We start from the raw sequence: 20,929 nt of genomic DNA, 5'->3' as shown, positions 1-20,929 counted from the left end.
CTGAACAACCCCAACTCTCCCATCCTGTCCTCATAGAGGCGCTCCAGCCCTCGCATCACCCTTGTAGCCTCCCCTGGACCCGCTCCAACAGCTCCATATCCTTCCTACGCTGGGGATATTCAGACAGAAACACGTTTTCCATCCCGAAATACCCGTGTGCCCGACATTACCGTCACCGCTACCGTTACGCTCGGGGGAGAGGGCCCTAAAGCGCCACCCTCCCCCGCCTTTCGTCCCCATTGGCGGCCGGGGCGCCGCTCCCCGGCACTTCCCGTGTCGGCCCCTTCCCTTGTTGTCTGCTCACACGCCAGTCTGGCCCCTGCCTGCCTTTTGATTGGCCCGCTGCGCCGACGCTCGCAGCGCCGATTGGCCGCCGAGCTCTTCGTCTCGCCCCCTTCGTTTGCCGATTGGCCGGGCCGCCCCGCCCCTCTCGCTCGCCCATTGGCCGCCCCCGCGCGTGCGAGAGGAGGGTGGGCGGGGGCAGAGTGCGGCGCGACGCGGAGGATGGTCCCGGCCGTGGGGCGGCCCCCGCCCGAGCCCGCGGTGAGACATGGGGGCAGCGAAACCCGCACCGGCCCTCGGGCTGCCCGGGAGCCCGGCGGGAGGGGAACAGGGAGGAAGGCGGGGGGAGGGGGGTGGTGGGGGTGGTGGTGATGATGGTGGAGGAGGAGGAGGTGGTACTGGTGGACTTGAAGGTGGTGCTGGTGCTGGTGGTGGAGGTGGTGATGATGATGGAGATGGTACTGGTACTGGTGGTGGTAGTGGCGGTAGAGGCGGTGGAGATGGTAGTGTTGGTGGAGGTGCTGGTGATGGTGGTTCTGCTGCTGGTGGAGGAGAAGGAGGTGGAAGTGGTGCAGGTGGACTTAAAGGTGGAGGTGATGGTGGTGCATGTGGTGGTGGAGGTGGTACTGCTGGTGCAGGGTGGTGATGGTGCTGGTGCTACGGGTGGTAGAGATGCTGGTGGAGATGGTGGTGGTGGAGGTGGAGGACGTGGAGGTGCTGGTGGTGCTGCTGGTGGAGGAGAAGGAGGTGGAGGTGGTAATGGTGGACTTGAAGATGGTGCTTCTGGTGGAGGTGGTGCTGGTAGTGGTGCTAGTAGTGGTAGAGGTGGTGGTGCTGGTGGTACTCTGCTGGTGCTAGTGGCAGTGCTGGTGGAAGTGATGGTGGTGCTGGTGGAGGTGGAGGCAGTGCTGGCACTAGTGGCAATGCTGGTGGAAGTGGTGGTGGTGCTGGTGGAGATGGAGGCAGTGCTGGTACTAGTTGCAGTGCTGGTGAAAGTGGTGCCGGTGCTGGTGAGGGTGGTTGAAGGTGCTGGTGCTAGTGGTGGTGGTGCCCAGGGTTTTTGCTCACAAGAAGTTCGGTTGCTTCGGTTGTGCAAGTAGGATCTCCCAGGTGCTGGTGGGTGTGGTCTAGGGATGTGTAGCAATGAAGGCAAGCTGGGTTTTGGAGACTGCGGTGTTGTTAGTGTTTTGAAGTCTTGATGATGAGGGCAGGCTGAGAGAGTTGGGGTTGTTCAGCCTGGAGAAGAGAAGGTTCTAGGGAGACCTTAGAGCAGCTTCCCAGCACTGAAAGGGGGCTACAGGAAGTCTGGGGAGGGACTTTTTACAAGGGCATGGAGTGATAGGATGAGGGAGAATGGCTTTAAATTGGAAGGGGAAGATTTAGACTAGATATTAGGAAGAAATTCTTCACTGTGGGGGTGGTGATGCCCTGGCACAAGTTGCCCAGAGAAGACGTGGCTGCTGGGTTGGATGGGGCTTTGAGCAGTCTGGTCTGGTGGTAGGTGTCCCTGCCCATGGCAGGGGGGTTTGGAACTGGCTGAGCTTCAAGGTTCATTCCAACCCAAACTATTCTATGATCTGAGGAAATTGATCATAAATTGCTGTTTAGAAAGGCAGCTTTGGAGAGAGCAGAACGTGGGCACTGTTTCTCAACTGTAGCATCTTTTCGGCATAGTCTAGGGTAGCAAATTGCTGTGCATCATCTCTGTGTGCTCTTGTGTGACATCTCACCCTGAAGGTTCGCAGAATCATAGAATGGCTTGGATCAGAAGGGACCTTAAAGATCATTCACTTCTACCCCCTGCCATGGGCAGGGACACCTCCCACTGGATCACATTGCTCAAAGCCTCATCCAACCTGGCCTTGAACACCTCTAGGGATGGGGCAGCCATGACTTCTCTGGGCGACCTGTGCCAGTGCCTCACCACCCTCACAGGAACACACTTCTCCCTCATATCTAATCTAAATCTCCCCTCTTTCAGCTTGAACCCATTTCTCCTCATTCTATCTCGGCACTCCATGATAAAGAGCCCCTCCCCAGCTTAGGTGGGTTAGCTAGCTTCAGAGTACACTATAAACATTCGTCTTTTCTTACTTAGAATTCAGTCCCTGGGAACTGGCTTCTGTTGGGTGTGTTTGCAGCTTGGTCTCCTAAGGAAAGAAGAAAAGGTCCTCATGGACCTCCTCTGTCTATTCCTTCTCCGCTTAGTAATTTTAGTGCTCTGGCCAATTTCAGTCAAATGCACCAGCAAGAGAGGTCTTAAAGAGGTTGAGATCCTTAGTTTCATGGAAGTCAACATCTGACAAATTGCAGAGGATGACAATTATTGCTCAAGCTAAGGGCAGTCCACCTAGAATCTATCTCCTTGTGGATGACGACAGCACAGGTGAACAGAGTTCATCAGCATACACGTGGCTGAATACAGCTGTAGTGCATGGTGCCGTTTGTCCAGGGAAGTTTGTGGAGAAAAGGTGGAAGTCAGGAGAAGACAGGAATAGTGGTGTGTTGAGCTGCTGACCGTAAGCACATAGCAAATTGCATGTCTTTGTTTTTAGTTTTCATGTAACAGCTTGGACTTCTATTAGACTCAACCCAGATATATGAGTATTAAATACTTTAAGTGAAGATAACTTAATGGTTGGACAGTTAAGCATTCAGAAGTTGGGTAATGTAACAGCTGGGCTTGGAAACGTGATTTTGACTTTGCTGTTTCATATATGATGTGTTGGGACAGTCTGAATTACGTGATTACGTTGCATAGCGCTTTAACAAACTGCAGGGTGTCCTTTGTCACTCACTCATCACTTGTATGCAGTAATTGGAGAGATAGGTGGACGGAAACTTCTATGGTGAAAGTGGTTATTATTATTTTACTTTGACTTTCAATTAGTGCCGTGATGATAATGATCCACAAGTACATTTTAGGGCAAAATAGATTTGACAGCTGAAAATACGTTTTTCACTGAATGGGAAATAAGGTTAGATAATGCTCATGAGCATGATTTTTAAGTGCTTGTATTTAAAATAACATTTGGTATGTGTGAAGCAGTTTGAGAATGGCTGCAAGCTTGGAAGTATTTGGGTATCACTTACTCTACTCCCTTAGAGACTTACTTTTTCCCTTTGGTTATAGATAAATGGGATGATTTTAACGGAGTAGGTGAAAATGGTGGTGGATCCTGGAGGAGTCTGACAACTGTAAAGAGATAATTAGGAGGTAAATGCTTGATAGTGGCTTTGCTGCTTTGATTCCTGGTTTTCCAAGTAGTGTTCCTGGGAGCTGACCAGGGACAGACTGACGTGACTGTCACTCAGGTGGTGTAGTGATGTGTGCCCGGCACGTGCCTGCTCTGTGTGCATTGCGGACTCTGCGTTTGTTAGCTGAAGTTTAATTGTAATCTGAAATTCCAAAGCCATCTGATGAACAAGAAGGCAAGCATTCAGTGAACATATCCCACTGACAATGCTGGTCAAGCTACTCCAGCTGCCTTTCACCTTATCTCTTCTTGGGTGAATGTGAAGGATAATTCTGACTTTTTGAAAGGGAGGATTTAAAGAGCTACTTTTTGCTGTTTGGTTTCTTATTGGTAGCTTTCTCCCTCATGTGCTGAAACTGGAAGAACCTACCTGGCTTCCAGGTATTGAAGCGTAACAAACTGGGGAGCAAAGGGATTTGAAATAGTGCTTGATTCTAGTATCCTTTCAATTTGCAAAGTGTGCTGGCATAAATTGCGTGGCGACGTAACTGACACGTCTTGCTTGGATGTGAATTAAGGCAATGTATGGGGTGAAGCTGGATAGTGTACAGGATAGAATAAATAAATAAAAGTGTAGGGAAGGGCTGGGACATGCTGAGTTTGACAAGAAACATGCTGCTGTTTAATTTTTGTACCTTAGCACTTGTGTCTTTGTGATAAGTGTTTGGAGCCACGATGGTTTTAAAAATAACTTTGTAATTGGCACGTGATTGGGGGGAGGTACAAGTAGTGCAGCATTTGATCTGAAGGGATTCTCAATGAATCATAGCTGTTTGCATCTTAAGTACTCGTCAAAAATTCCCTGAAGTCTATGCCACTTTGAAGGGTGGCAAATAACTATCGCAGCACAGTGTTTCAGCTGACATAGTTTTCAATTAAATAGCAATATTGAATATTGTACTCGGTTATCAAAATGCCAGCGGAGACGTGTGCCTGGCTGTGTGTACAAACCAGGTGTTTAAATGAAAATGGATATGTAAAATGTAAGTGCGTGTAGCACCTGACAGCTTTAACGTTCCTTATAATTTCATAATGGGTCTTGGTGTAATTCTCAGGCTTCTGAAGAAGCATTGTACTTGTCTCCAGCCTGAAGAACTGCTCACTTGTAGTGTTGCCAGTCACTTTATAACTTAGTTCCTATGTTAGTACTCTTCATCTCAGTCATGTTTGTGACTCCTTTAGTTCAGTTGTGTTAAAAGGAACACATTTTCATATTTTGAAGGATATCAATCATACGGTGAGGGACAGGTGTGTTCTGGAAAAATTGAGTGAAGACTCATCAGGTTGGATGGCTGAGCAGTAGGGCTCCTTTGTTTCGTATTGCAGTTAAACATGTAAAGGTCACAACTCCCTCGTGAAGAAATGCTGTGCCATGCCCAGTTTATATAATTTGAACCTAACTTGCTGGTTAAGATACAATTCCAGGTTTTACACACGCATATCATGTGTCCAAAGTGTACTATGGTTTGACCTTACAAGTGTAGCACTGTTGTCATGCTCTGAGTAAACACCAAAGTGGATCTGCTGTGTGCACAGCGCTTACAAATCGTGTGTAAACTCCATGTGTCTGCTGTATGGAGAGCTGCGGCATTGGGCTTTTAAGGTGAATGAGTTAGTTTTCGAACCATGGCATATGATAGCAATCTTTTACATCACCTATGCTGTGTGCCGTTGTGATTCACATAAGAAGAAAGTAGCAGATTGTTAGAAGTATTTTGTGCTTCCTGTTAACAGGTGCCTCTCTCACCCAGATACCTGAACTTCTGTCAGATTAATTGACCAAGACTGTGAAACGAGATCAGTGCAGTCTAAAAGCACGTCTCATTCATGCCAGTCCTCTGATACCAAAATGAGGTCTTTGTGGTCCATCTCTAGTGAAGCTGGAATGATCAGAGTGTCAGTCTATTAACTTTTAGGTCTAAAGGCAGGTTTCTCAAGTCTTGTTATCTGGGAGTCACTGGTGTGGTGGGCAGTGCCACAAGGAGATTATTGAAGACATTGTTCTTTAGGCTGCTGACTCTGTTAAAAGAAGTGTAAAGGTTTTATGGGAAGAGGAGAATTTAACTTTAAAATGTTTTGTTTCTTCTTCAAGTAACTGAAGTTTAAAGTGGGGAAAAAAGTTGGCCGTTTGTAGTGTCTGTCTGCATCTGTAGTCTTTAATGAGTGGGAGGCTTGTGGTACATTTAATTCGTGCCAGTCTTCAACCTTTGAAGTTGGACTCTGGTTTGCTTTCATGCATCAGTGAAGTTGTTAGCTAGAAACTGAACCCAAATCTTAGATGGGTTGGAAATTGCCTTTTGCTCAGTACTGCAGCTGCTCTAACTGCAGTAATAAAATGGTGCAAGGTCAACACTGAGCAACTGCACATCAGGAGCAAGATAAGGAACACAATTTTTCCACCATTGGAGGATCCATAACCTTCGGAGATGCTGTTTAAATATTATGTATCTATAGTTTAAATACTTTATTCTTCTATGTAAGTCTCTCGCTTGTTGTAAATTCTGAGACTTCCCATGTAATTGGAGAAGTTTAACTAGTTCTGGCATCATCTTGTGTCATAGTTCCACAAACATGAAGCTGACACTACCACTGCAAGAAGCAGTCTTGTCCCGACATAAGCAGTTTCAGTATACTTTTCTGGGAGTGGGGGGCATCTTTGCAATCCTTTTGCAGAGTAAATTCTAATTTGAAGTAATATTCTCCTCTGTCTTCCTGTGTGAGTGCCAGTGAAGTTGGGGAGAAACTACATCCCTCAGCAGACAGGACGGTAGCAGGGGGTAACCATTTTACAGACTTTCCTATTACTGCTGTAAGGGAGATTTGCTATTAAGGAAAATTAAGTGGCCCGTTTAGCATATGTTGCAGTGTAACTCATTGGCTCAGGCTCAGATTCTCATAAAATAACTAATACAACCAAAAACTGTTACTTTGCGGTGCATCAGGTTTCAACTGTAGGTTGCCTTTCAGAACTCAATGCTCAAATCTCAATGTGAGTTGAGTAGAGGACAGGCTGAAGGGCTGGGCCCGGAAGGTGGTGATCAGTGGCATGCAGTCTTATTTGGAGGCCAGTGACTGGTGGTATATTCCAGGGATTCATATTGGGTCTGATCCTGTTGAACATCTTCATGATGTGGGTGACAGGGCAGAGTCTATCCTGAGGGGCTTTGCTGATGACACCAAACCATGAAGAGTGGCTGATACACCAGAGAATTGTGGATAGCAAGTTGAATGTGAGTCTGCGGTGAGCCCTGCTGCAAGGAAGGCACATGGTATCCTGGGCTGCATTAGGTGAACCGTTGTCAGCAGGTCAAGGGAGGCAATTCCTCCCATCCTTATTCAGCACTGCTGAGGCCACACTTGGAGTCCTGTGTCCAGTTCTGGGCTTGCCAGTACAAGACAGGTGGACACACTGGAGAGAGTCCAGTGAAGGGCCAAAAAGATGGTGAAGGAACTGGAGCATCTCTCCTATGAGGAGAGGCTGAAAGAGCTGAGGCTGTTCAACCTGGAGAAGAGAAGGCTCAGGAGGGATCTCATCAAAATACATAAATACCCGAAGGAGGGGTGCAGAGAAGGATGGAGACAGGTTATTTTCAGCAGTACATAGTGACGAAACGAGATAATGGACACAAGCAGGAATGCAGGAAGGTCCACCTGAACATCAGAAAACACATTATTTTATTGTGAGGGTGACAGAGCCCTGGAGCAGGTTGCATAGGAAGGCTGTAGAGTCTCCATCCTTGGAGATATTCAAAAGCTGTCTGGACGAGGTCTTAGGCAACTGGCTGTATATGGCCCCGCTTGAGCAGGGGGAAGTTGGACCAGATGTCCTCCAAAGGTCTCTTCCAAACTCAAGTGTTCTGTGATTTTGTAATACCATAACCTACTTCCGAACCTAAGGAAATCTCAGAAGAGTGCATTAAAAAAAAGAGTCAATGATTATAGTGCTGTAATCACATCTTGCCTACATGACCATTGGCTTGTCATCATTATCTTTAGTTAAAACTGCAGCAGTTACCATTTGTATCCAAACTATTAAAAACAGTGATAATTACTGTTTGTTTTAGTGTTCACCTGTATTCAGTCAGCATGCCTGCGTTGCGTACTTCTGAGTTGCAATTTCCTTGCTCTGAAGTGTTAACTGAGGGCTGCAGCTCTGCCTTTGAGCCTCTGACCACTGGCGCACCTAGCACTTGCACACCCTTTCTTCTGTCTTGCTATCTCCGTGGCTTGAGTTCAAAATGTCTCTCGGAGGCAGCTGTCGGGCACTTAGCTGATGCCTGTGTCCACTTAAATGAAAGTGTGGAAGAGTTGAGGGCTTCTTAGGTTTGTTTTTATTTAGGTCAGTGACAAAAAGTGATGCACAGTCTCAAAAGCGGATCATTTGGATTATTAATATTGTCTTTACCTGAACTAGTGGCATCTGTCAAGGACATGTTTTACACTTGCTGTGGTTGGCATGTTGTAGAGAAACCCACCTCTAAATTGGCTCAAGAGGTTTTGCAGTCCATCTTACTCACTTTGGCTGTGTTTTTTCTATTTCACTCTGGGTAGGGTTAGGAAGACCATGTCTTTCTTCACTTGGAAAACTTACCTGTTTGAGCTGGCTCCTCGCTAGGGAACACAGTGGACATGGCAAGGATATTTTGAAGTGATACTCAAGTCAGGCTCAGGTGACAATAGGGAAGTGATTTTGCACAGTTATAGGAAAAGAAGGTGGAGGTAAGGCATTTTCTAAAGAAGCATGGTATCAGTCTGTCCCTTCCCTTTATCCATTCATTTCAAATCTCTGTGAAGTAATAACTGGGAAATGTGGTTTTAGTTTCTGCTGTGTTGTCAGTGCTAAGTTTCTACAGTGGTCTTATTTGCTTTTTCTAGTCCTTTCAGAACTGTTTATTTATCCCGGATAGCTCATGGACAGTAATTCTCTTAGCTCCAAAGCTAAGTAAGTAATTCTGCAAGTGCTGGAATTGATGAATCCTATGGGTTTGCATCTAGTGGTTCCATTTTCTGGTGCCTGATATACACTGATCTTGTTTTTAAATTTCCTCTTTGAAAGTAGTTGTTAAGAAGGTGTGCCTGCTTTCCTTGGTCACTGGGGCTCAGATGTCTTTAGTTTGAACGTCTCTGTTAAATCTAACTGAAATAATTTGCAGCTTTATCTCTGCCAGTAATGTTCAAAACTATCTGTTAAGCATCCAGATCACAAGAAGAGTGGCAGCAGCTCACATCTTGGATGCAAACTATCCAGAAATAACCCTCCTTGAATAGTTTTCAGAACATCATGAGTGAGTGAAATACTTGGTTTGTTAGGCACGGTCTTTCTGTCTATCTGCTCCCCTCTAAGGTTTAAAAATAAATGAGGCCATACTAACCTAGTCAGACCTAAGGGGCAACAACAGTAGAGCAAGAAGAATAAATGTGAGAGGTGATTCATAGGGAAGTTTCTTTTTTTCCCTGAATTTTCTGAAGCAGATCTGCTCAGGATTTCTCAGAATGACCCAACAGCTATCATAGAATATGAGGAGCAGCTGAGGAAACTGGGGCTGTGTAGTGTGTGAGAACAGGAGGCTGAGAGGAGACCTTATCACTGCCTACAACTACCCAAAAGGAGGTTGTAGAGAGGTGGGTGTTTGTCTGTTCTCCCAAGTGACAGGTGAAACTGCTTATGAGTAAATAGTCATGAGCAAGTATGTCTTTAATATTATGAAAATAATAAATGAAAACAAAAAGTGATATAGATATGAGGGAATATCACTTGAGTGATAACCCTGCTTCTTCCTCCAATGCTGTTAAAAAAGGAAGAGGAAATTTTCTGTTTCTCTTGCATGTTCTTGTACAATAGCTTTACTGAGACTTTATTACTTTAGCTCAGCAGGAGTAAGAATACCAATGTATTTGAATTTAGACAGTACGAACGAAAGAGGTAGAGAAAACAATTCTAAAAGCAGTGGTTTTCCATGTGTTATGTATCTATGTGTTTTTAAGGTGTCTACAGACACCTTAAAAAAAAAAAAGTGGCTGTCTTGTTTAACAAGTTTTAGTTTATTGGCATTGATTTTCTTTTCTTAACTTTTGCAGAAGCTCTGAGAGCAGTCTGGTTACCCCAGGAAACTGCCAGCTGGTTTGCATCAGGAATCTGTATTCTGTGAAAAGTTGAGATAGGTCTCTTCTGCCCTTTAATCCCTCATACATCTTCTTCGGCAAAGGCTGGTGTGTGTTGTGACCAGTCTCTGACACCAGCTGGTCACGGACCCAAGCAGTATCCAACCACTTAACGGTTGGCACTGACCTCGCTCCTCTTTCTCTGCTCAGTGTCAGGGGTTTGTAAACATCTCAGAACGTAGTGTTGTTGAGAGGCTTCACTGGGGTCAGTCAGCAGGACTAGCTGATGTGAGTGGGTGTATGAAGAGGCACGAAGCAGTAACAAGAAAACCTTGGCTTCTTCAGAAACCAAACTGAAAGATACCGAAGGGATTTTTACTTTTACCGGGAAACTTTCTGTGCAGTAGTCTTAGCAAGTTACCTTTGTAGGCAAAAATAGTCAGTATACATAGTTAACAATCACAAAGGTAAGCTGTCAAGTTTCATTTCCTGTAATTGCTTTATTAGGTAGATGCAAAGTCAGAATAGAAGTGTATCAAAGGGGAATGCAGAAAAGGCAGTAAATCGTGTCTTTTTTTTCTCAAGGGCACCTTGCTTGTGATTAAAAGCTTGGATTAAGTCCCTGGTTGAGGCTCACTTTGTTTTAAACATGCGTGGAAGGTTGGAAAAGAGACCTCCAGCAGTCACACAAATGAAGACACTGTCTTGCAGAAAAGAAAAATAGCGTTTGAGTAGTTCTTATCCATGTCTTGGGACTGATCTTAGTTGTAAATCATGGTGAACTGCATGAGGTGTACAAAACTACTAAGAACTGTAAGGTTACTGTAGCAATGCAACAGTGTAAGCTTGCTGAAGTATGTTAATAGCAAGAAAGATTTGGTTATAGAATATGCGTAGCTACAAATTAAAGATTCTTTCTGCTTCATGTAGAGGAATGGAGTAGCTTTATTAATTTGAGAAAGTTTGGTTTGTACATCCAAAGGTAACAGATGGGAAGAATTCTTTTTCTTTTAAAAATTAATATTAAAGTTGAAACATTTGCTAAATAAAGAGTGAAAGGTTAATTATGGAATCATGGAGTGGTTTGGGTTGGAAGGGATCTTAAAGATCATTCGGTTCCAACCCCTGGCCATAGGTGGAGAAACCTTCCACTGGATCAGCTTGCTTAAAGCCCCATCCAACCTGATCTTGGATGTCAAATAATATAATCTAAACTAACTTTTTCTTTAAAAGCTAAGTCTACTGAGTGCATATGTTTTGAAGAAAAGATTTCATAAAATGAGTTGCTGAATGCTGCCTGCAAAGATGGGTGGTAGACAAGAAGACACTTGCAAACACCTTTTCAGAACTATAAACAAGATTAAATTACGTTGAATTTAAATCTCTAGAACACAAAAATAGGTTTTCATTACTGGGGATGGCATTACATTTAAATTAAAATCAATATTTCAGGTTGATATTGTAAGAGCTGTAAACTGCATAAAGCTTGAGGGAACCTTAATACCAAATAAATATAAACGTTGAATTGCTCTTTCATCAGGCTAAAGAATTTGGAATTTGCTATGTTCTCTCTGCAAAAGGCTTTCAGCTGAGTCAAGTGAGCGTATGTCTCAAGTGAACCTAAAACACATTTGCCCCCGAGCTTGTAGAGCAAACACATGTCTTCTGCTTTAGATTATCAGTGAAGGAATTTCTCCATGAAGATGTATTAGTTGAGATTGAAGAAGTAAAGAGAATCCCATTTCAAAGTTCTGGTGATGCAACAGTTTTAGGAAGAAATGGAGACAGTATAAACATCAGCAGAGCACAGAATTCTCTGCCTAGGCAGCATTTTTGTTTTTGGTTTAATTTCCATAGCCCATATTTTCAGCAGCTCTTAAGACTGCCACCTTGCTGGTACTGCCAGCTCTAACAGTTTTGCATCAAATAAAATACAGAGATTTTTGTCCTTACAGAGTAAGAGTTGGAAAAAAAACCAGCCTCAGTTCACCATGTTTCTTATGGTACAACCTAACAGTGAAAACTCCAGAGTTGTATACAGGTGTTGCTTAACAAACTTAACCACTTCTTTTCAGGTAGAAAATCAGAACTTTAGGTAAACCAAGTGGTTAATTGGATACTGTGTAGTAAGGTAGTGTTTTGTGGAAGTGATGAGAAAAAAAAACCTACTTCAAAGCTTTTGAGGAAACGTTGGTTGAATGATAAACTTATGACTTAAAGAAATTCAACAGTAAAGTGAGGTTAGAATAAAATTTATTGCATTCCTGTAGCACGTTTTCTATATGAAATGGGCTGTAGTTCCCAGCAGAGTTGAAGTATACCAAATACAAATTATAAGTTGTTTGTGTTTGATGGTTTGATGCTTACACTCTCATTGTATATTGAGTGGCATCTGGCTTTGAATGTGCAGTGAATGGCATCACTTGGGCATAATTTCAAAAAGAAAAGGTACGTCAAGAAGAAAGAAACAGTCTTTGACACCGTGTGGTAAGAACTTTCTGTTACAAGCTGTAGTAATAAATTGCAGCACAAACTTCTAAGGCCTTGCGTATAGTCTGAAATATTATGTGCAGTGCATTGCTGAATCATTTAAGGCATCTGCTAAGGAGGAAGAAATAAGGCAATCGGAAAACTGCGTAGATGTACCAGGGATGCTGGTAATAGGAATAAGAATTGAGCTGAAGAGGCGTGGACTCTGAGCAGAAGAATATAGGAGTACGAAGAGCCTGAGTTGGGAGAGAGAAGTGGGAGCTCTGAGTTGGGACAGTGGGGAGATGGGGTTGTGGATCTTATCTGGGTTGTGTGCAGGGAGGAGCAGGTGGTGTCAGAAGAGCTTTGCCTGTTCTGGAGGAGGATATTTGTGGTTGGGTGCTTTTTTACACCCTTTACCCTGACAAAGTTGTGCTTTATCTGTAGCCTTGCATAGCACTTAGGAATTTGAGTTCGCACTAATGCTTTCTATATTAAATATACTGCAATACAGAAATATTCCTGAAATTGCATAAATTTCCAAAATTAAAAAATGTGGTTGCTTGGTGAATACATTAGTCTTTAAAAAAAATGCTAAGTTCACCAAAACTAAGACCTGTTTTCCTCCAATTTCCACTATCCTTGCCATGGTCTAGTAGTGGCCAGAAACAGATGCAATAACTCTGTCTTTACAGACAGTGCAGAAAAGTGAAGAAACAAGGTATGAGACTGCCACACGATGCAACCCAGCATCTTCCTTTTTCTAAGCATAACATTTGTGAGCTTTGCTGTACCAGAACTATGTCCATGTACTCTTTGCTCATGTCCTTACCCCACTACACAGTATATGCAGTGCTATTTCTAAATTAAATGACCCCTCTGCCCCCTTGAATAGCTGTTTTACCCTATACAGAAGGTATTGTCTTAATGATGGATATACGTGAGCATAGTGTTACTGGCTACTCTGCTTCTTGTTTCTTTGCTGATAGCCTTAATGGATATAAATTCTGCTGGGCTGCTTTTCACAACTAAAAAAAACCCCACTGAAACAAGATGTGCTGACCTTGGTCTGTCAGTGTATGTATGAACATCTCTGTGGTTGCCAGCAGTCTAAAAAATGCCTTGGCTCAAATGAGGTTTTCCTTTTATATATATGTGTGTGTGTGTGTGTGTGTGTGTGTGTGTGTATATATATATATGTATATGAAATCATAATTGCATACCTGCTAAACTCAGTGAGGAGTTGGATTAGGTTCCTGAAGACTTTATGCACTTTGAGTTCCCCAAGCTGGATCTTATTCGCAAAGATAAGATTCTTTAAGGACTAGAGAAAGTCTGTAAAGAAGGGGTAGAATGGTCAACAGCATCAATTCCAATGTTTCTCCTCAGTTAATCTTTACTGAATAGTAGCACTGTGTTCAATTAACCTTTCAGAATACAGAGACTGGAGAATGTAATCCAAGTTCTGCTCTGGCACAATAAAGATTATTTCTGTTAACTTTACACACAGACATGTGCAGAGAACCCTTTCCAAAGTGTATTCTTCAGTGCTTTGGGAGCTCTAAAGATGTTTGGTTTTCTGGTTTGTAAAGATTTTCTTTTCTTCTTTTTGATGTTAGTGTTAGTAGTGGGTTACTGTTCTGTGTTGAAAATCATATTAAAAACCACCCCCACTTCCTTACAGTACAGACAAACAAACAAAAAATTACCCTAAAGATACGAAGCCTGTTAAAAGAAGCCAATGAGCTTTCCAGGAGGAGCCAGGGAGAGGTGAAGCCACAAGGAGCCTGAGGGTGCATGGGAAGAATTGCAATAACAGGTTGGTTGGTCAGAAGACGAGCAGAAGCATGAAACTAAATGAGACCTCAGCCTTATCAAAACCAGATTTTTTTTCTTAATTTCCTATTGTGATCTACAGTATACTTTTTTACTTGGTCTCTAAAATTTATTCCTCTGGCACATACATGCTCAAACATCATTGATACTATCTCTCTTTTTTTTTTTTAATAATGATTTTGTTTATCTAAATAAAGGCTACTGGCATGTTCAAGCTGAGGACAAGTTAGATGCAATTTATTGGACTGTTATGTTTAACTTTATTTCATAACTTTATTTCTAACTGAATTTTATGTATCTTGAGAACTGATGGTATAATTTGTGACCATGTTAAGTGTACGTTAATTCAATAGCAAGTAAGTTTTATAATTTGCTACATTAACAACATTGTAAATCTGTCTTTAATTAAATATCCTCATTGTAGATTGTAATTTGTTTAGCATTCATGTTTTATTTAGTACTGAGAATTGAATGCATATTCAGTTAGGAAGGGCTGATGAAAGAGAGTTCATCTATACTTCCTCCCATTCAAAAACCAATCTTATACTCTAATTTTCCTTCTTGATTCCTTAAAGTAGTTGGGGTTGTAGTTGTTTTTATATTTAAAGTAATTGAGGAAAAGGAAACCAGTTCATCATGGACAGCAGGGGTTAATAAAGTACCCCAACAGGTAACGTACTTAATTTTTTAATGACCAGCCATTGTACGTCAAGGTGATGGATTTGTGCATACATTGTAGTATGGCCCTGCCCTTGTGGTTGAAGGCGAAATGGTGTAACAAATGTGTGTGCTAAGAGTTCTGAAGAGTGCAGGAGTTGTTAATTCCTTCCATGTTTTCTTTAGGCTCTCTTCTCCGAAACCATGCCAGAGATGACAGAGAATGAGACACCTTCTAAGAAGCAACATCGGTGAGTTTCTGTGGGAAAGAGCCCATTTTGTAGTTCTGTAGTCTGCAGTCGCATCCAGTTATATAGTTTCTAGCTAAAAGTTTGGCGATAAGGGTATTGACAAGAAGTTCTGAGGGTTGACTTGGGCTGATCAAAAAGTTGGGAACTATGGCAGCAAAACTCCATTTTTTTCTTCCTGTATCTGTGCTGCATTATTCATTGCGGATGTGACTGCCTGGGCCACCCAGGCAATGGAGATTCTTTGATTATTGCACTGACCGCTCTGATGTGCATAAAACTGTGTCACCAGCTCAATTAGAGTGCAACCTATATTATTGCAGAGACTCCTTGTAGAGATTGAGGGGAGTCACTATACTAATTTTGACAGAGTAAGTTCAATCTCTTCCTCAGCTCCCAGTGGAATCTGGATCTTGCATCTCAAATCTCTGCTGGAACTCAAAATGCATCTTGAGATTGAACAGCAATGCTGTGACCAAAGTTTGTAGCAAAGTGACTCGGTGCTCATTACAACTTTTCCAGGTTTTCATTCATTGTTGGTGGGGAAATCTTTCAGTCCCTGGTTAAATACAGCTTTCATCTCATGCTAGCTGGCCATGTAGGGTATGATTTATGATAATAAGAACTCAGAGACAGCATTGGTTTGTCCTGCAGAAATTTTTTAACTCTTTGTTATTTTATGGCTCTACCCCACTGATAGAGTATTTTGGATTCTGTATTGGTAATGGGAATTAAAGGACAGCTGAGCCTCTCCAGCCCTTATATTATTGTGTGTATTTAGAATATATGATCAATTCTGACTGGCAGATGATTGCTTTGGATATAAGTGGGAGATCTGTATTTTACTGTAAAATTAGAAAACACTTAAAATGATAGTTTACGTGCATTCCTGTTCTGGTGGTGCAAGTTTTCAGTGAACAGAAGATGAATCACTCCTTTAATAGTTGTAGAACAAACGTGCAGGCTTCAATTAGCATTTATTAGACTTGAAAGTGTTCATTTTTAGGCATTATTTCTTAGTAAATATCTCCAGGTCTGACTATCTGCAGTAGCATTACTGTCTTGTGATCACTGTTGGAGTTACTCTAGGTGCACAGTACTTTTGGTGAGTTACCAGAAATAAATGTGTCTCAGCTCAAAGCATAAAGGATCATGTCCCGGTGTGTCATCCACATGCGTCTTACTTCTCCCTTCAGATTCCTTGTTAGATGTGGACTGTGCTGTAACAGTGGAAAAGGAGAGTAGCAGACACTACTCTGCTTTTTGCATCTTCCAGACAAACATCTAGACTGAGAGTGTACCGCTGGACAGAAATCTTTTGAAAGATATTTTTTTCTATAATGTTTCTTTTTCCAGAAAGCAAGTGCTTTGCTCTACCTTACTTCCTGAAGGTATTTAGCTTGCTGCATGTATACCGTACATCTGATTTGTGTGTGTAGAGTATACATTTGGAGCTTATTGACTTCTAGCAAAGCAATTTGAGGCATTGCACAATGATTCTGACCTGGTTGCCATTGGTCCAGAAATCCAAGGTGCACATCTGAAAGCAAAGACAACCCTCACATGCCCATATTACAACTAGGCCGAATTTTGAGGCAGTAAAGAACGGTTGGGGAGGAATAGTAATTCTGGTTTCTCACACAAAGGCAGCATGTCTGATAGCAGAAGGTGTGTTTAAAGGTAACATGTCTAGAAAGATCAATCTGCATAGTAACATTTTCTCCAGTTTAATTGATCCAGTGAGTGGAAAGCAACATTTCAGACAAATACTTAACTACCTTGTTTCTCATAAATTAGCTCTATTTTTTTTTTATCTGGTCTTATTGAACACTGGACTGTGTAACAGTTGTCACTGAACAGAAACATAAAAATCCAGCTCTGCCCTTATTTTTAAGTATGTAACAATAATCAAATGATGTTATATGCTGTGTCTTGTTATACTGAAATTTAAATCTGGACGTGAATGAGTTTTTGTCAGAAACTATTTAATTTCAAGTTGAAGACCAGTCCTTGTGAATGTGACTTCTATTACCTTCTTGCTCACAGAGCAGAATATAACATTTACTCTTTTTAGCTGTAATGGAAATAATAGAAACATATTTGTTATGCAGATTTTTTTTCCTTCTGTCTCACATCACTGTTTTCGCTTTATGTTTCACAGTAAGAAAAACCGGGAGACACATAATGCAGGTAGGAATGTTATACTTTGTTGTTTGGTTTGGAAATAAGCACAGATGCTTTGAACTATTAAAATGTATTTTGCGTGGAGGAGGTTACTCCATAGGAATTTATCATACTAAAAGAAAAACCCCTACCAAACACATTTCTCTGCTCTTGCATAGAATATCTGTGCAGAAGGGCTTCTTGATTGGTCTCTAGTTTACTGTTTTCCACAGTACAAGGTTACAGTAGTGTAGAATCATGGAATAGTTTGGGTTGGAAGGGATCTTAAAGATCATCCAGTTCCAACCTCACAGTCATGGGAAAGGACACCTCCCACCAGACCAGGCTGCTCAAAGCCTCATCCAGCCTGGCCTCAAACACTTCCGGAGAGTGGGCAACCAGTTCCAGTGCCTCACCACTCTCATAGTGAAGAATTTCTTCCTAAAGTCTATACTAAATCTTCCCCTCTCCAGTTAATACCCATTGTTCCTCGTCCTATCACTACATGCCTTTGTAAAAAGTCCCTTCCAGCTTTTCTGTAGCCTGTTCAGGTACTGGAAGGCCACTCTAAGATCTTCCCATAGCCTTCTCTTCTCCAAGTTTAACGACCCCAACTCTTGCAGCCTGTTCTCATGGCAGAGGTGCTCCAGTGCTCTGATCATCTTTATGGCCTCCTCTGGACCCATTCCAACAGTTCCATATCCTTCTTATATTGAGGATTCCAGATCTGGACGCAATACTCCAAGTGGTCTCTCACAGGAGCAGAGTAGATGGGCAGAATCACCTCTCTTGACCTGCTGGCCATGCTTCTTTTGATGCAGCTCAGATGTGGTTGACCTGAGCTATGAGTGCACATTGCAGGCTCATGTCATAGTACATCCAAGTATGAAAGTAGGACTGTGCCCCTTGTTTCCATTGTCACTAAAGTAGGAAGTAAACAGTTTTGATAGTGTTCATTTCTAAAGGAAAATAGATGCACAGGCATTCACGCACAAATAATACCCACCTCTTTAAAACAGAGAGGTAAACAAGCAAATTAGTGATGGATATCTGACCCAAGAGCTTTAGAGGTTCCCTGCACTAGAAATATTCCTGTAGCTTGTCCCTGAGACATGCACCTGGACACTGGCATCCCAGATATTCTGTGCTAATACTGTCTGTATGTTGCAAGAGTTGCATCCCTCGGCTGTAATGCAGCCTGTTCTTGCTGGTGATGTCTAGCTCCAATGGCATCTTCTGCAAGTAGCAGCAGAAGGATGGACTGCGGGAGGGTCTGGCAGGTTTATCCTAAGAAATATATTCCAGTTCTTTTATTGAACAGCACTTTTGTGTTGTCTTTATAAACTCAACTGGAGAAGGCACTGAGCACTTTCCCTGTGAGGACTGTGGAATACAGTGCCTCTCAGGCTGTGTCCAGGGTGTGGCCAATCTCTTTAGAATTAAGTATCAGGAAATAGTCTTATAAGGTTTGCTTATAAGATTGGTGTCCTTGTGCTAATTCTGAGTTCCTGTTTTACTTGCTGATAGCTTTCCAAAGTGTTCATTTGCTGGGCTGAACAAGATGCAAAACCCAGCCCCCTCCAACCCTGTAGCTTGCTTAAGTTATTAATATCTGGACAAGCTGATATGTGTGGAAAATATTATCAAAACAAAGGAATAGTGCTTTACGACCACTGTGATACCTGTATATGTTAGTAAGAAATATGAAAATGGTAGAATAGTTTGGGTTGGAAGGGACCTTAAAGATCATCTAGTTCAAACCCCCCTGCGATGGGCAGGGACACCTCCCACCTCCATGCTCAACATGTCCCTGAACACCTCCAGGGATGGGGCAGCCACAGCTTCCCTGGGCAACCTGTGTCAGTGCCTCGCTGTTCTCATGGTGAAGAAATTCCTCCTTATGTCTAGTCTAAATCTGCCCCTCTCCAGTTTATACCCTTTGTCCTGTCACTACAAAATAAGTCTCAAGGACCATGGGTTTTAATGTTTGTACAGATGCTCTCATTTATATGGTAAATTTATTGCAGAAGAGACTTTGTCTTGGTGTGTTTCATGTGTTCAGCTCTGTCTCTGTCACCACCACCAGTCAGTCCTAAGATACAGAGATAATTTAGTAGTTTAAAAAATGTAAGTTGAAGTGACAGAATACTGAAATGAAACTGTTTTAAATTAAAGCAATATATCCCTTGTAAAGGAACACAACGATATATACTCGCCTGCAGATCACTGCCTGTTTCTGCATGCCACCAAAAGCAGCTGAGCTGCACGAAATACACAGCACAGGACATGTTGATTTGAATCTTAACAAAGCCGTGATAAAGGTGTTTTCAGGCTCTTTGGGAAAAAGAGCATCTAACAGTTTTAGTTCGCGTAGAACACCAAACCATCTCAGTCGAAAAAAACAGCTACATGAGAGTGAACTGTATTTGAAGGAAGCTGACTATGGTAGGCGGAAAGATTAATACTGTCTGACGAAAACATGCCCAAGGGTACTTACATCGCTAGACTTGTAGTGTAGAACCTTTGCACCAGTGTTTAGGCCTTGTGAAGAGGCAAATTTTGTCAATAGAGGACCATAAATGAAGCATTTTTTGACCTGCGAGTACGGCTCATTAAGTATTTTCTATATTCCCAGTCATAATTAGACCTTGCAGAACAGTTACACCTTTGAGCATAAAAAAGAGTGACTGATACTCTGTATTACCTAGAGCTTCAGCTGTATTCAGTGTTGGCTGCTCCATCAATATAAATTTAAAATCAAGATTGAAAACTGGCAAAATCTAAATGATTTCTTTTTGGTGCTAAGCTTGATATTAGCATTTAAGAGACACCGATTTCCTTCCCAAATTTGAAATTGATTCTTTCCGTAATCTTGGTTAATTTGCTTTCTGTATGCCTAAATTTAATCCATCTGCCTTGTGAAAAAGAGTTTCCTAGAACTCTTCTAGAAAGCATTACAAAACCTGAATTCTGAGTTGCAGTAGCTCCCCTTTTCCACAAAGGGGTCCAGAACACCCCGCTTTTTAAAGATATTGCTTCTTATATTACAGGTCTTGCTTCAACTAAATGTTCATTCAGTAACTGAGGATAACTTCAGAGGAAATTCTTTCCTCTCTCAGGTTATTAAGGGTTCCAATACTTCATGAAATAATGTATTTTTGAACCCTTACATTGGTACTAGTTGTGCTGCTGATGTGCTGACTTGCCCAAGCAGATGACACAGCATATATTATTTTTGCTTAGTGGAGAGACATCGAAAGAAGAAGATTAATGCTGGGATAAATAGAATCGGAGAACTTATTCCCTGCTCTCCAGCACTTAAGCAGGTGAGTGTCTGTACAGAAGTGCATACAAGTTTAAAATGCTTGAGAGTTTCCTTATAAATACTTACTTTGCTATTTGTCTTAGGAAGAAGGCAAAACTCTCTGAATTAATATGCTTGAAAATCTTACTACTTATTAGCATTTATAAAAATATTTGTAAATGCAAAGATCTCATTCTGGATGCATGAGTGTTGGTAACAACAGAAGGTAAAAATCTTATCTCGGCTACTGCCTCCCCTGTTGCATTGAGGAGATGGGTAGCTGTTGACCCTTTCCTTTTTACATGGTGCAACTCCTGTTTGTCAAAGCCGTTTTCTACTGATGCCATTTGATGTGGTCAGTATGATGCTGGAGTGGTGAAAGCTATGGGTTAAGCAAGGTCATTTTTCAAGTCAGTTCTCCAGTCCCTTCTCTGCCCTTTGCTGCTGATCGCTTAATGCCCTAAGATTTAAATAGAATTGCACGCATGCTTATTTTTGTCATGTTACATATAGTGAGATGAAAGCAATTCGGAAAGTGAAGTAATAAAAGTAAATTAAGACGTTGTCCTTGTGAAGGATGAAGCAAGACAGATGGTTTGAGGCTGATGCAC

The 20,929-nt window shown here is 42.1% G+C and overlaps 1 protein-coding gene across 3 annotated transcripts in view; it reads left to right on the top strand.

Moving 5' to 3' along the window:
- Positions 1–450: 450 nt before the first annotated feature.
- The window catches only part of USF3 (upstream transcription factor family member 3), a 37,170-nt gene continuing 16,691 nt past the window's right edge, over positions 451–20,929 (top strand). The window contains exons 1-5 of one of the 3 annotated variants that reach the window (XM_054060902.1): positions 451–543; positions 13,795–13,929; positions 14,790–14,854; positions 17,013–17,041; positions 20,258–20,340. In XM_054060902.1, coding sequence (XP_053916877.1) covers positions 14,808–14,854; positions 17,013–17,041; positions 20,258–20,340 — 159 coding nt within the window. In that variant the 5' untranslated portion in view covers positions 451–543; positions 13,795–13,929; positions 14,790–14,807. Of the gene's footprint in view, positions 544–1,794; positions 3,500–13,794; positions 13,930–14,789; positions 14,855–17,012; positions 17,042–20,257; positions 20,341–20,929 lie in introns of those variants that run through there. The other 2 variants (XM_054060910.1, XM_054060901.1) reach the window with 2 other exon arrangements.

Source organism: Cuculus canorus, chromosome 1 (assembly GCF_017976375.1).
Source record: "Cuculus canorus isolate bCucCan1 chromosome 1, bCucCan1.pri, whole genome shotgun sequence".
NCBI classification, from domain to species: Eukaryota; Metazoa; Chordata; class Aves; order Cuculiformes; family Cuculidae; genus Cuculus; species Cuculus canorus.
Note: the sequence above shows the minus strand (reverse complement) of the source record. Positions and strands in the feature narration are given on the sequence as shown.